Raw genomic sequence first — 15,081 nt, forward strand, 5'->3', positions numbered from 1 at the left:
GCAGACAGCTCTCTCTCCTCTGCTGTCTCTGTGTGTGTGTGTGTGTGTGGGGGGGGGGGGGTGTTAGTGCTGGCTTTGGACAGTCTGAAAAGTGAGTGTTACAGACACTCTCAGCTTAGACAACTGCAGCCAGCAACCCTGCTGGGAAGCCATAGTCCAGTCTGAATAATGTGTCCGGGTTTCAGGCAGAGTCTAAAACCTGGACGAATGATTCCGAACCCAAACTGTCCAGGTGAATCCTGGACAGATGGCAACCCTAAATGTACCACTTATGAAAGCCATAGTTTACTGTATCCAATGGGTGAGCTCCATTTTTTCCTTGATATGCATGAAATTAGAAGTGACACCTTATTATGTTAATATGTGTAAGACAATTTTCCAGTGTGTTAGAGAACTTGTACTGTGTGATTTGTGAACAAAAACTGGAAACAGACATAAAAGGACTGGTCACCACTATTGTCTACAAATTCCCTGCTTTCCTTGTTACTGATTTATACAGTCTTATTCCACACTGTGGGGGAGATGTACTAAAACTGGACTGTGCAAAACCTGGTGCGGCTCTGCATAGAAACCAATCAATTGAACAAGCTGCAGTTAAAGCCGATTGTCTACCATGTACAGCCACCCGGGACTCTCCTCCTGATCGGCTGAGACACAGCAGTGGTGCCATTGGCTCCTGTGGCTGTCAATCAAAGTCAGTTAGCCAATCAGAGAAGAAGTGGGGCGGAGATAGGTCGGGGCTACGTGTCTGAATAGACACACTGAGCTGTGACTCGGCTCGGGTGCCCCCAGAGCAAGCTGCTTGCTGTGGAGGCACTCAACAAGAGGGAGGGGCCAGAAGCAGTGAAGAGGGACTCTAGAAGAGGAGGATCCGGGCTGCTCTGTGCAAAACCAACTGCACAGACGAGGTAAGTATAACATGATTAATATTTTTTTTTATTTTTAACAAAAAAACAAGATCTTACAATCACTTTAAATCAGAGTCAATGGCTTGGTATTTTGGACAGCTATTTTATCTAAGAGAGATTTCCAAAATGTGGCCTGTTGAGGGTACTTGAGGCCATGAGAACCACTGGTACAAATCAATCACTAAAGACTAGGGTGACCACATTTCCAAACTACCATTCAGGGACACCCTCACTTCCCAAAAATTAGCTTGTGCTGTAACGAATCACAGCACAGTGATTGGACACAAGAGGCGGGATTTATGATTTCTCCAATCACAAGCAGGGGGCGAGATTGTGCTCCTCCAGGCATTCCCCCCGGGCAGTACAAGTACTGTCACTGAGTAAAGCGGTGATGTGGCGGCCTTTTTTGGGGGTATCAGATTGGCCCGGGGGGGGGGGGGTGTCAGTTTCATTCCGGGACACTGTATTGTCCTGGAATGAAGGTGCCCGGGACACGTGGTAACCCTACTAAAGACTGGGGGGAATGTTTTAATCAGTCAGGTTTGACATGCTGTAGGCTTGTATATACATAGAAGCAAAGCATTAAGGCCTCGTACACACGACCAGACATGTCCGATGAAAACGGTCCGCGGACCGTTTTCATCGGACATGTCTGCTGGGTGATTTTGGTCTGATGTGTGTACACACCATCAGACCAAATTCCCCACGGACAGAATACGCGGTGACGTGGCGGCGACGATGACGCGGCGACGTGCGCGAACCCGGAAGTTCAATGCTTCCACGCATGCGTCGAATCACTTCGACGCATGCACGGGATTTTGGGCCAGCGGACATGTCCGATGAGTCGTACTGACCATCGGACATGTCCGACGGACAGGCTTCCATCGGACAAGTTTCTTAGCATGCTAAGAAACTTTTGTCCGCTGGAAACCTGTCCGCTAGGCCGGAAAACTGTCCGGTAGGCCCTACACACGGTCGGACATGTCCGCGGAAACTGGTCCGACGGACCAGTTTCAGCGGACATGTTCGGTTGTTTGTACAAGGCCTAAAACATTCACACACATTTAGGATTTTTTTTTTAAATGATAAAGCCAAGCTATTTTAACTGTAAATAGAAGTATTATACTTCCTAGTTAATACCCAAATCTCTAATTGGTGTGTTTTGTGTCTGTCTTCTGCCCCCTCCAGGATTTCGGAAAAGGAGCTCCTCGCTGTGACGTAGTGTCAGCACTGCTAGAGAATAACTGCGATCGAAACAACATTGAGCACCCTGTTAGTAAGGTCAAGACCCTGGTTGACAGACCGCTGAGTGACAAGGGCTCAGAAGGGGACATCACCCAGATGACACCACAAAAGTTAGAACTGCACCTGAGACCAGGTAACACTGAAAAAAGACTCCTGATGAACAGTTCAAGGAATTATTTAAGGCAGGGGTGTCAAACTCAAATTCACCATGGGCTGCATCAGCATTATGGTTGCCCTCAAAGGGTTGTATCTGTAAGACTATAAAAATGTATTCAGGGCTTTTTTTCTCAGTGAATAGGTGCAGAAACGCAACCACGTCCCCACCAAATTACATTGATTGGTGGGTGTGGCCAAAATGCTCCAGTGGGAGGATCTTAAAGGAGCAATAAATACTAGGAGTGTATTATGTGTGGAGCTCAGGGATGCGCTATGCAGAGAGTTCAGAAGTATGCCATGTACAGAGTGCAGTTTCAGGGGAGCTCTAGACATAGAGTGCAGATTCAGGGGTGTGCTATGTACATAGTGCAGTTTCAGGGGTGCCCTATGCCCAGAGTGCAGGGTTGAGAGGTGCCCTACATACAGAGTGCAGTGTTTAGGGGCGTGCTATGCACAGTATGCAAGGTTTAGCTCTCTTTCACAAGCTGTCCACATCTCACCTCCACCCCTCCTTGGCTCTGACCTCTGCACCATTTCCCCCTACCTACCCAATATTCCCAACGCACACATTCCTGTAGAGATGGCTGTATTTGTAAGTGGGTGCTGAAGCGACCACCGGCTGGAACCATATGTAGTTAGAGAAAGTAATGTCACCAGACAGTACTCAGGAAGGATGTACTGGAAATGGAGCAAGTACAAAGAAGGGCAACAAATGGGTCCAAAACTTCAATCAGTGATCACACCATCACAGCAGAAAGCAACACCTCTGAGCCACAACCATACCCCTTCAGCTTTCTGTAAAGTGCAGGATGCAGGTATTTGACACTCCCAGAAGTGTTGAATGCTGAATACTTTTCCAAAGACTTAAAGTGGTTGTAACCCTAAAAATAAAATGTTTTATCCTATTTCTTTAACCACTTGCCAAACGCTGCACACTGATAGACGTCGGCACAATGGCAGCATTGGGCAAATGGGCGTACCTGTACGTCCCCTCTAATTTGCCGTCTAGCGCGCGTCCGCTACGTACTTCTGTGAGCGTGCCCCGTAAACTCGATGTTCGCGGGGGGCCCGCGGTCGTGACACGGAGAGGCAGAACAGGGAGATGCCTATGTAAACAAGGCATTTCCCTGTTGTCTTAAATCGCTTAAAAGGGTACACACGATCGTTTTTCGGCATGAAAAAAAAAACGATGTTTTTCATCATGAAAAAAAAAACAACGTTTTTCCAACTTCATCATTAAAAACGATGTTGCCCACGCACCATCGTTTTTGAAAAATGATGAACAAAGCGCGGTGACGTACAACACGTACGACGGCACTCTAAAGGGGAAGTTTTATTCGCCTTTGGGCTGCTTTTAGCTGATTCCTTGTTAGTAAAAGACGATTCACGCTTTTCTGTCTGTTACAGCGTGATGAATGTGCTTACTCCATTATGAATGGTAGTTTTACCAGAACGAGTGCTCCCGTCTCATGACTTGCTTCTGGGCATGTGCGGGTTTAAAACTTTGTTTTTGCCCACACACGATCATTTTTAACAACACGAAAAAAGACATTTTAAAAAACGACGTGAAAAAATGCAGAATGTTCGATTTTTTTTTTTGTAGTTTTTCAGAAGCCGAAAAACGCTGTGAAGCCCACACACGATCATTTTAAATAACGTTTTTAAAAACGTCGTTTTTTTTCATGCCGAAAAATGATCGTGTGTACGCGGCATTAGTGCCAAAGAGTTGCTTCGAAAATAAAACATTTTAAAAAAGTTGTATTTATACGTTTCAACTATAAGGCTTAATTTCCATGGACGTTTTTACAGCCACTTTTTTTTGCCTTTTTTACAGCTTAAAAACGCCTGTCCATGTTTTGTTTTTGTTTTTTGTTTTTTTATTATTTATTTTTTTATTTTTTTGAGCTGGAGCTCAAAAACGCAGCGGTAGCGTTTTTGCGCGTTTTTGAGCGTTTTTACAGCTCTAAAGCTGGAGCTTCAGAACGCACTGGTCCTGTTTTTTTTTTGCAGCTTAAAAACGGCTCAGCCATCTACAGTTCAAAAACGTCATGGTGGGCATGAGGCCATAGACTAACATGGAGAGCCGTTTTTAACCTGCAAAAAAACGTTCAGAAAAGTGGCTGTAAAAACGTCCAAAAACGTCCATGGAAATGAAGCCTAATAAAGAAAATACATAAAATAAGTCCCTATGCATTGCATTTGATGTAAAGAAGGGCTACGTCATTGCAGACAGGTCCGATTAGAAATAATTTAATTGTTTTCAGTAAATATAAAGTGTACATGGAACGAGTTGTATAGTGCTTTTTTTTTTAAAAGGTCCATTATCATTTATCTCCCAGATGATTCCAAGATCTTCACAATACAAGTACGGCAGGTGGAAGACTATCCACTGGACATCTACTACCTTATGGATCTATCTTACTCTATGAAGGATGATTTGGTAACCATCCAGACCTTAGGAACTCAATTGGCTGAAAGGATGCACAAAGTAACCAGCAATCTCCGCATTGGCTTTGGCGCTTTTGTTGATAAGCCCATGTCACCTTACATGTATATGTCTCCACCAGAGGTCATCACAAACCCCTGCAGAGAGTAAGTAATAAGACTTTCTTTAGCCTTTGCTGACTGGAAGGAAACATATTCTGCCTTAGGTGGCAATAAAGGTACACTATATGTGTGATGGTCAGGTGTCCACAAACTTGTGGCCATTTAGCGTTTTTTTCACTGGAAGAAAAAATTATTTAAAGTGTATTTACAGGCAAAACATATATTATTTTAATTTTGGATAGGCTTGAGGCTTTAGAACCCATGCCAAGTTTTTATTGCTGCCTACGGCCTTGCTGGGTAGATTAACCAATTGCCGACCATGTCACGCAGATATACTGTGGCACAATGGCACTGGTGGGCAAAATCCTTTATGGGTATGTCCTACCTGTTTTCGGCCCCCAGAGGGCGTGCAGACTGCAGGACCCGATGCGCGTGGCCGGTGGGCCTGATCGCCGCTGGCCTTGTGCACGAGCGACCGGAACGGGGATCTGCACAAATCCTTGTGCTGTCAGAGGAGAGGAGCCCTATCATTTCTTTCTACTAGTCACTCACATCCCCACACAGTTAGAACATGCAGAGGGAACACATATTTAACCCCTTGATCACCACCTAGTGTTAACACACAAATCCCTGTGCAGTCAGAGTAGAGGAGCCCTTTTTTTTTTTTTTACTAATCACTCACATCCCCACACAGAACATGCAGAGGGAACACATATTTAACCCCTTGATCGCCGCCTAGTGTTAACCCCTTCCTTGCCAGTGACATTTACACAGTAATCATCGCATTTTTTTACACAGTAATCATCGCACAGTAATGACGGCGGGCGGAATGCTCTATTGTTCCGACAGGACGTCATATGACGTCCTGTCTTTTAAAGCCTCTAGGGCGCGCGCACGCACCCGTCGCGTCTCTGGGAACACAGTGCCCGTGCCCGGCGGCCGCAATGGCCGCCGGGCAGCCGCGATTGCCCAGTAACTGTGCAGGGACGTGGAGCTCCGTGTGTAAACACAGAGCTCCACGTCCTGTCAGGGAGAGAGGAGACCGATCTGTGTCTCTTGTACATAGGGACACAGATCGGTCACCTCCCCCAGTCACCCCCCTTCCCCCACAGTTAGAACACACCCAGGATACACATTTAACCCCTTCCCGGCCCCTAGTGGTTAACCCCTTCCCTGCCAGTCACATTTATACAGTAATCAATGCATATTTATAGCACTGTTCACTGTATAAATGTGAATGGTCCCAAAAATGTGTCAAAAGTGTCCGATGTGTCCGCTATAATGTCGCAGTCCCGAAAAAAAAACGCAGATCCCCGCCATTACTAGTAAAAAATAAATCATTATGTCCCCTATTTCGTAGGCAATATAACTTTTGCGCAAACCAGGTTATTGCGATTTTTGTGTGGAAAGAAATTCCACTTGTGTGTATGGGGCATTAGTGCTTTTAATTGAGACAAGCACACACTATAGAGGGATATGCTTTGTTCATATTTTATGTCTGAGGTTTATGACCACTTTACCTATGCATGTTGGAAATCCCCCCCTTTTGTTTGTAAACCCTGATTAAAAAGAAAATTATTCACACAACAGATCTGTTCACTCCACCCCATGACTTCTTTAGAATTATCCTATGCAGGAAGAATTAGCTCTTCAGGCTAAACATCGCAAAATGAATGGCAAGAAGGTTTAATCTCACCTCTTCTAAAGGTTTTTTGGACTTGTTGGCCTTACCATGGTGGTTATTTTTCCTAGACAGTATTTATGAGTTAAAGGAATGATTTAAATTGCTGACTGAAGTTGCCATTAAGTGCATTTAGTAGCAGCTGAAAATATAGAAAAAAAAATGTTTCATACTGTGGTCATCCATTGCTTGGAGAGTTTTGATGACTTTGAGGGCATTATCTGTATGGGTATTCTTCCTGTGCTCATGCTAGTTTCCTAGGGATGATCTGGTTTCCTCCCACAGTATAAAAATATAATGATTGACAATCTTCCCGTACTGGGTGTCATGCCTGTGTTCCTCCAGGCTTATCCACACTGTTCTTTCAAGATTATGTCAGCTTCTAACTTTTTTGCTAATACAACCACTTCCTGTCTACACCCTTCATGCCTGAAAATTCTTAAAGCGGGGGTTCACCCCAATTTTTTTTACCAGTACATCTAGCAGAGCCAGCATAGTAAGGACATTTACTTTCGGCAGGTAATTTTTTTTTTTAATCTGTACATACCTTTATATTCTGTTTTTGTCCAGGGCTTCCGGGTTCCGATGACTGCGGGACTGGGCGTTCCTATCCTTCGGTTCGATGATTGACGGCTTGTGAAACAGGTGACCTGTCGCACAACGTGCGTCACCAGATGTCGGGAAATAGCCGAGCTGCGAGTCGGCACTATACGGCACCTGCGCAGTCAGCTCTACACGGCGGGCGCCGTATAGTGCCGACTCGCAGCTCGGCTATCTCCGGAAATCTGGTGACGCGCGTTGTGCGACAGGTCACCTGTTTCACAAGCCGTCAATCATCGAACCGAAGGATAGGAACGCCCAGTCCCGCAGTCATCGGAACCCTGAGGCAGGGATAGGAACGCCCAGTCCCGGAGTCATCAGAACGCGGAAGCCCTGGACCAAATCAGAATATAAAGGTATGTACGGAGAAAAAAAAAAAAAGACCTGCCGAAAGTAAATGCCCTTACTATGCTTAGTCTAATGTTAAAAATTCGTTTTTAGGGTGAACCTAAACCTGACTGTTTCAGCACCCAGTGCCGTATTATAACATCTGACTTCTTTGGTATTTTTATAGGTTTTTAGATGTTATGTGCTTTGTTGATGACCAGTCTGGACCTTGACTACCCCAGTGTACTCTCGTATAAAGTAAACCCTGTCAGTGTTTATTGTATATCTCCCAAAAGTAATGAATTATTATCAAATGAACTGGTTGCTTTTTTTTCAAATTAGAGGTTCTATCGAGAAGATGGGTTCAGTTGAGGGTTGAGAGTACACTTATCAGCAAGTGTAGGAAACCAGCTCTATGTCTTTTTCCCTTACCAGAAACTCGTCCACCTAGCATGTGAAGCCTCGAACACACGACCGAGGAACTCGACGGGCAAAACACATAGTTTTCTCCGTCGAGTTCCTTGTTAGGCTGTCGAGGAACACGACAAGGCAAGTTTCTCCATTCCTGTCGAGGAAATAGAGAACTTGCTCTCTTTTTGGCTCGTCGAGTTTCTCGACAGTTTCCTCGACGAAAATGTACACACGACCGATTTCCTTGGCAAAAAAATATCTTCCAGCAAGTTTCTTGGTGTTTTTTGCCGAGAAACTCGTCGTGTGTACGAGGCCTAAGAGATGTCTCCATTGAGACTCCAAGGATTTTTCTTACCAGGCAGATTTTGATGCAGCTGCTGTTCAGCTTTTAGGAAATTCTGAGGTAGAACTCCCGGTGACGGTGTTCCATTTGTGACTCTAATGCCGCATACACACGATCGGAAATTCCAACAAGAAAAGTCCGATGTGAGCTTTTGGTTGGACATTCCGACCGTGCGTAGGCTCCATCTGACTTTTGCTGTCAGAATTTCCACCAACAAAAGATTGAGAGCATAGTTAGACTGGCCCAGCTGTACGATGGAAGAACTTTAAAAACGTTTGCTGCAATAAAAAAGGAATATGATGTACCCAAATACACGTTTTATAGATACCTTCAAATTAGACATGCTTTAAATGTTCAGTTTGATAGAGTAGGACCAGTGTGGGATAGGACCCTTATTTCTCAGAAACTGGGTAATCTGAGTAAGACAAGGGGCTTTATCTCCGAATCTTACCCACATATATGTGAGGGAAGTATTGAAGGCCCAGAACAGCTTACATAGTTACATAGTTAGTCAGGTCGAAAAAAGACACAAGTCCATCCAGTTCAACCACCAAAAAAATAAACACACAAAATAAACATAGTACAATCCCATACACCCAACTCCACACCCACAGTTGATCCAGAGGAAGGCAAAAAACCTCAGCAGAGCATGATCCAATTTGCTACAGCAGGGGAAAAAATTCCTTCCTGATCCCCCGAGAGGCAATCGGATTTACCCCGGATCAACTTTACCTACAAATCTTAGTACTCAGTTATATTATGTACATTTAGGAAAGTATCCAGACCGAATCTACTGAGCTGGCCAGAACCACCTCTGGAGGGAGTCTGTTCCACATTTTCACAGCTCTTACTGTGAAGAAACCTTTCCGTATTGGAGATGAAATCTCTTTTCCTCTAGACGTAAAGAGTGCCCCCTTGTCCTCAGTGTTGACCGTAAAGTGAATAACTCAACACCAAGTTCACTATATGGACCCATTATATATTTGTACATGTGGATCATATCCCCCCTTATTCTCCTCTTCTCAAGAGTGAATACATTTAGTTATTCTAATCTTTCCTCATAGCTGAGCTCCTCCATGCCTCTTATCAGTTTGGTTGCCCTTTTCTGTACTTTCTCTAGTTCCCCGATATCCTTTTTGAGAACTGGTGCCCAAAACTGGACTGCATATCCCAGATGAGGTCTTACTAATGATTTGTACAGGGGCAAAATTATATCTCTGTCTCTGGAGTCCATACCTCTCTTAATACAAGAAAGGACTTTGCTCACTTTGGAAACTGCAGCTTGGCATTGCATGCCATTATTGAGCTTATGATCAACTAAAACCCCCAGATCCTTCTCCACTACGGATCCTCACAATTGTACTCCTCCTAGTATGCATGATGCATGCATATTCTTATGCCCCAAGTGCATAACTTTACATTTATCAACATTAAACCTCATCTGCCACATATTCGCCCAATTAGACAGAGCATTGAGGTCGGCTTGTAAATTGGCGACATCCAAGGATTTAAAAGTAGAGGGAAATGGGAGGAAGACCTGGGAACTATAACAAAGGGACAATGGAGGAAGATATTGGAGAGAGGACACTTGGGCACAGTTTCGCCTGCACAGAAGTTTTCATTTCTGATGCTGATACATAGGTCATATTATACACCTAAATGATTGTTCAATTTCGGGTGGAGAGTAGATGCAAGGTGTCCTAGATGCCGTGATACAGGGGATTTAAATACACATGATATGGAGGTGACCAAAATTGTTTAGATATTGGCGGGGGATCCTCAATGTCATAAATATTGGAGATAGATCCCAGACTGTTTATCCTGGGTCTAGGGGAAGAAATAAGCGGAGTAGCCAGTACATTAAAAGTAGTGCTGAGGTGCCTCTTTCAAGCAAGAAAACGAATTGCTCAAAGATGGCAAGCAGAGAATCCCCTGGCAATAAGAGAGTAGGTTAATGTAGTGACTGAAACAATATGGAAGGAGAAGGTAAAAAACATGCATGCTCAGAATCAAGGAGAAGAGCCGAACTGCCTATTGAACTTTATTGATCTTGGCTCGTCGTACATCTTGTACGTCACCGTGTTCTTGACGGTCGAAATTTCCGACAAGATTTGTGTGACCGTGTATACAACACAAGTTTGAGCCAACATTCTGTCAGAAAAAAATCCACGGTTTTCTTGTCGGAATTTCCAATCGTGTGTACGTGGCATTAGTATGTTAAAAATAGAGTGAAGTTTACACTAATGAACATAAACTACCAATAAAACATTTTTAGTACATTTTTCCTATTTCATTCTATTCATCTGTGTCATCTTTCTCCACAGCATTCAAACCACCTGCAAGCCCACTTTTGGTTATCAGCACATTTTGGCCCTCACAGACCAGGTTGAGAGATTCAATCAGGAAGTTGCAAAGCAGGATGTTTCCCGAAACCGCGATGCCCCAGAAGGGGGATTTGATGCCATCATGCAGGCTGCAGTATGCGATGTGAGTGGAGAGACATGAAATTAGGATGCATTGAGGAGGAGGGAGGGGCCTGATGAGGGCGCTCGTCGGGACGCGCTGCTAGCACGCTGCTGGCTGTGATGAGCTCCGAGGGCTCCATGGATCGCTCGGGCGCGCACTAGGCTGTGTCCCTTCCTTTCCCCCCCGCCGTGCCTCCCCCCCCCCCGCTCCCTCTATCTCTCGTTCTGCCGGCCGGATGCGCTGTTGTGCTGCCTTGTGCTGCGCTGTGGAGAGCGGTTGTGAGGATCGTGAAGACCCCCCAGGAGACGTGAGTTAGTGAGCTCCGACGCTCACAGGTACTGGAGGAGCCGAGGGGCTCGGGCTCTGTGTGCTGGGCGAGTGCTGGGCGCGCTGTACGGTCGGGGGAGCTGAGGAGCTGAGGAGCGGTGAGGAAACTGCAGTCTGCAATCTGCAGACTGCAGTCTGTTCCGTCTGCTACAGGCTGTATTAGGTGGTGAGAGCCCCCTGGTGTGTCGGTGTGTCGGCGCGGTTCAGCATACAGAGTTGCAGAGTACCTCAGTGAGAGAAGCAGCAGCTGACCACTGACCACTGATTATTGCTAGATTTTTGATAAACTGCTGATAGACTGCCGTGTGCTGGACTACAGAAGGACAGTGAGTGTCATTTTTTATTGCTGGTTTCCATTCTCAGTATTGTATTCATTGCATTCATTGATAAAACCTATATGCTACCTGGATGTCAATTGCCTTCTGCTAACCATACAAAGGCATACAAAGGCATACAGGGCATATACAAAGGCATATACAAAGGCATCATAGTGAATGTGGTTACAGCGGCAGCGGATTGCTGGTGGAGGAGGATAGACGGAAGACTGACGTCGGCCTAGTTGGCCCAGTGTTGTCTTATGCTATTTGGTGCTGTCTAGTGCTATCTGGTGCGATCTCATACACCAACCATTTGTCAACTGTAAAATTGTTCTCCAGCAAGCGATGATAAGAGCTGAAATGGTTGGCCGTTTTTAGGCCGTTGAAGACTGTCACTAACTAAATGCTAATATAGATACTAACTATCAGCCAACCACAAGCTAACCATACTAATTATACAGCAACTGTATGCAAATATAAGTAACCATAAGTAACAATAAGTCATCTGTAAGGATTACAATTATAAGCGACGGAGTGGTGATCAGCGTATCAGGAGACAGCGCACTATAGGGCACTTTAGTGAGCGAGGCTGAAGCTGAAGCAGAAACCGAAGTGGATAGCGAGAGTGGACTGCCACTTTAAGGGATCACAAGGGGCGTGGGGTGTGTGGGGAATAGTGTGCCAGAACAGTGTGCGGGGAGACGTAGCTTTTTTTTTTTTTTTTTTTTTTTTTTTTTTTTTTTTTTTTCCTGCCTCTTACCACCCCCCAGCTTAAGCTCAAGCTCACCTACCACCTACCAGCCCACATTGCTCCTACAGTCCGCAGGCTCTCACTACACTTTAAATACCAGAGGATGGGAGACGACTGAGCAGGAGAAGTGAGATAAGGGAGAAAGAGAAAAATTTGAGGAAAACAAAGGACACCTTTCTATCTTCAGAGGTCTATCAACTGAATATAGGAAATGAGAGGCCGCCCAGTAAGAGGTGCGGTGGCTAAGGACCCCAAAATAAGTGCCAGCCCTGGCACCATAAAAAAATACATGACACAAGACACGTCCAAAGATTGCCCTAGCGAAACATCTGGGGCCAAAAGTAGATCATCACTGGGCCAACAAAAAAACGGACAGAGAAGGTACTCAGAATCAGTGACAATCAGAGAGTCTGAGGAAGATGTTGCAGGACCTCTCGGTGCCACCCATAAAGACCTTCCCCCATCAAAAACTGAGCTATTAGAAATGTTTTCGCGACTAGAATTATCAATCTCACGCATGGAGCTCTCGCTAAAAAATGAAATAACGATAGTACACGAAGACATGAGTCACTTACTGAGAAGAGTGGAAGAAACCGAAGAAAAACTGGATAGCCAAGCAGCTGAGATGTCAGAGTTAAAAATGCAAATGAAGGAACTACAAATAGAACAAAGGAATCTGAGGTATCGTTTGGAAGACCAAGAAAACCGGAACCGGAGGAAAAATTTGCGGATCCGGGGCCTACCAGACCTGGAAGGAGAAGATCTCCAAGTAAAACTCGATAAACTTTTCGGCCCCATCCTGTGTAAAACGGAAACGGAAAAAATCAAATTTGAAAGATTTCATCGGATCAGAAAACCGACTGAATTGGCAGCCGGAATTCCCAGAGACGTGATCGCAAGATTTCACAATTTCCAAGATAAAGAACAGATATGGCAGCGTCTTAAAACTATCAGGCCGGTTACATTCAATGAGACTGAATTACAGATTTTTCCGGACCTTGCCACCGAGACCCTCTCTAGAAGGAGATTATTAAAACCATTACTCGAACATTTAAAAGCACATGGTATCCAATATTCCTGGGGTTACCCAGCGTGTTTAATCGGGAAGAAGGAGGGCAGGTCCGCGACCTTAAGGTTCCCTGAAGAGATGACTAAGTTTTGTAAGAGACTAGACATTCCATTGATAGAGATACCTGGATGGAATGAACCACAAGAGAAGACATCACCAATACCAGGTCATCAGACATGGAACCTCATCCCAGGAAACAAAAGAGGAAGATAATCAGGAAAAAATCCACATAGGATGAATAGGGGGGGAGATGCGGGGGGGGGGGGGTTAGGGGGGGATGGGGGGGGACTGGCTGGTGTGGGCCTGGGGGCTTCGGGGGTCCTGGGGCTACTCACCCACCCACAACCCCCGGCTGGGGGGGGGGGTGGGGGCAGTTCCGGATGTGGTCGCACTTACAGAGCTCAACCTCCGGGGCGAGAACCGTGGGCCGGGTGGTGCAGGTTGGCCACGGATCCAGGTGCCTATTTTAGGCCGTAATGCCCCTATTGGTGGGGGAAGGGAGGGAGGGGGGGAGGGTTAGGGTGAATATCGGGGTCTTAGCACAGAGTATATGGGGGGAGGTGGGGGGGTGCGGGAGAGGGTTTGGGGGGGAGTATCTCCGGTCTGCAGTATTAGAAATAAGCTGCCTGTTGTGGCTTTGCTCTGATGCCTATTGGAAATCCTATCCATGTAAGATGACGAGTGACATGACTCAACTGATAGAACTATGGGAACCTTAAAAATACTCTCATATAATGTAAGGGGATTAAATTCCACGTTAAAAAGGGGTAATATTTTAAGAGAAATCAAACATCTTAAAGCAGACATAGTACTCATACAAGAGACACATATCTCGCAGGAGTCAAACCTTAAAATAAGTTCTCCGGAATATCCACTATGGTTTTATGGAGACTCACCGACTAAATTAGCAAAGGGGGTTGCCATAGGGTTTGCTAAGGAAGTTAGATTCGTCCTGGCAGAGAGAAAAGTGGATCCCGAGGGGCGGTATCTCCTACTTAGAGGAAAAATAAACGAAGTGGACTATTCTATTGCAAACATTTACTGCCCAAATAAGAACTCCATGAGATTTCTAAGGGGGGTCATTGATATGTTTATGGACTTTAGGATAGGCAAGGTAGTTGTGGCGGGTGACATGAATCTCTGCCTAGATCCGGACCTCGATTCTACGTCCCGTGCACAGCGGACTGGAGATGTACAAAGAAAATTACTTAAAAAAAAATTACATCAACTCCAATTGATAGACGTTTGGAGAATTCAGCATCCAAAAATACGAGATTATTCATTCTACTCCGCTGTGCACGGGACGTACTCTAGGATTGATTTTTTTTTAGTGGATCATAGCTCACTGGATGTAGTGACAAGTTCGGGAATTGGGATAACGACCCTGTCGGATCATGCGCCAGTTTCAATCAACTTAAAAAACGAGGGAACCCCTAAAAGTAATACCAAATGGAGACTTAATGAGGATTTAATACAGGACGAAGAGGTTGTAGTAAGGATAAAACAGGAATTGGAATGGTATTTTAAGACAAACTGTTCCGAACATATGTCGGAATCAATAGTTTGGGAGGCTCACAAGGCCTATATTAGGGGCATACTGATCGCAATAGGATCAGCGAAAAAAAAAGAAACTAAAAAAAAATATGATGAGCTATATAAAACTATCTTGGATCTTGAACAGATCCATAAACTAACAGGCGAGCAGGAAGCAGATCGTACCATTATCTTAAAAAGAGAGGAATTAAGAGATCTCATTGAATATGATAATAGAGCGGCATCCTTCAGACGTAAGAAAGAGAAATATCAATTGGGGGACTTGTCCGGTAAATACCTAGCAAAAAGGTTTCAAAACAAATTTAAGAGTAATTATATAGAAAATATTCAAACAGGCAAAGGGAGTAAGGTATACACAACATCAGAAATAGCAAGAGAA

The 15,081-nt window shown here is 44.9% G+C and overlaps 1 protein-coding gene across 1 annotated transcript in view; it reads left to right on the forward strand.

Annotated features, from left to right (window-relative positions):
• The window catches only part of ITGB3 (integrin subunit beta 3), a 115,666-nt gene that overhangs the window by 34,867 nt on the left and 65,718 nt on the right, over positions 1-15,081 (forward strand). Inside the window, exons 3-5 of the mRNA XM_040331210.1 lie at positions 2,097-2,286; positions 4,649-4,901; positions 10,543-10,705. Coding sequence (XP_040187144.1) covers positions 2,097-2,286; positions 4,649-4,901; positions 10,543-10,705 — 606 coding nt within the window. The remainder of the gene's footprint in view (positions 1-2,096; positions 2,287-4,648; positions 4,902-10,542; positions 10,706-15,081) is intronic.

The sequence above is a fragment of the Rana temporaria genome, chromosome 12 (assembly GCF_905171775.1).
Source record: "Rana temporaria chromosome 12, aRanTem1.1, whole genome shotgun sequence".
Lineage (NCBI taxonomy): Eukaryota > Metazoa > Chordata > Amphibia > Anura > Ranidae > Rana > Rana temporaria.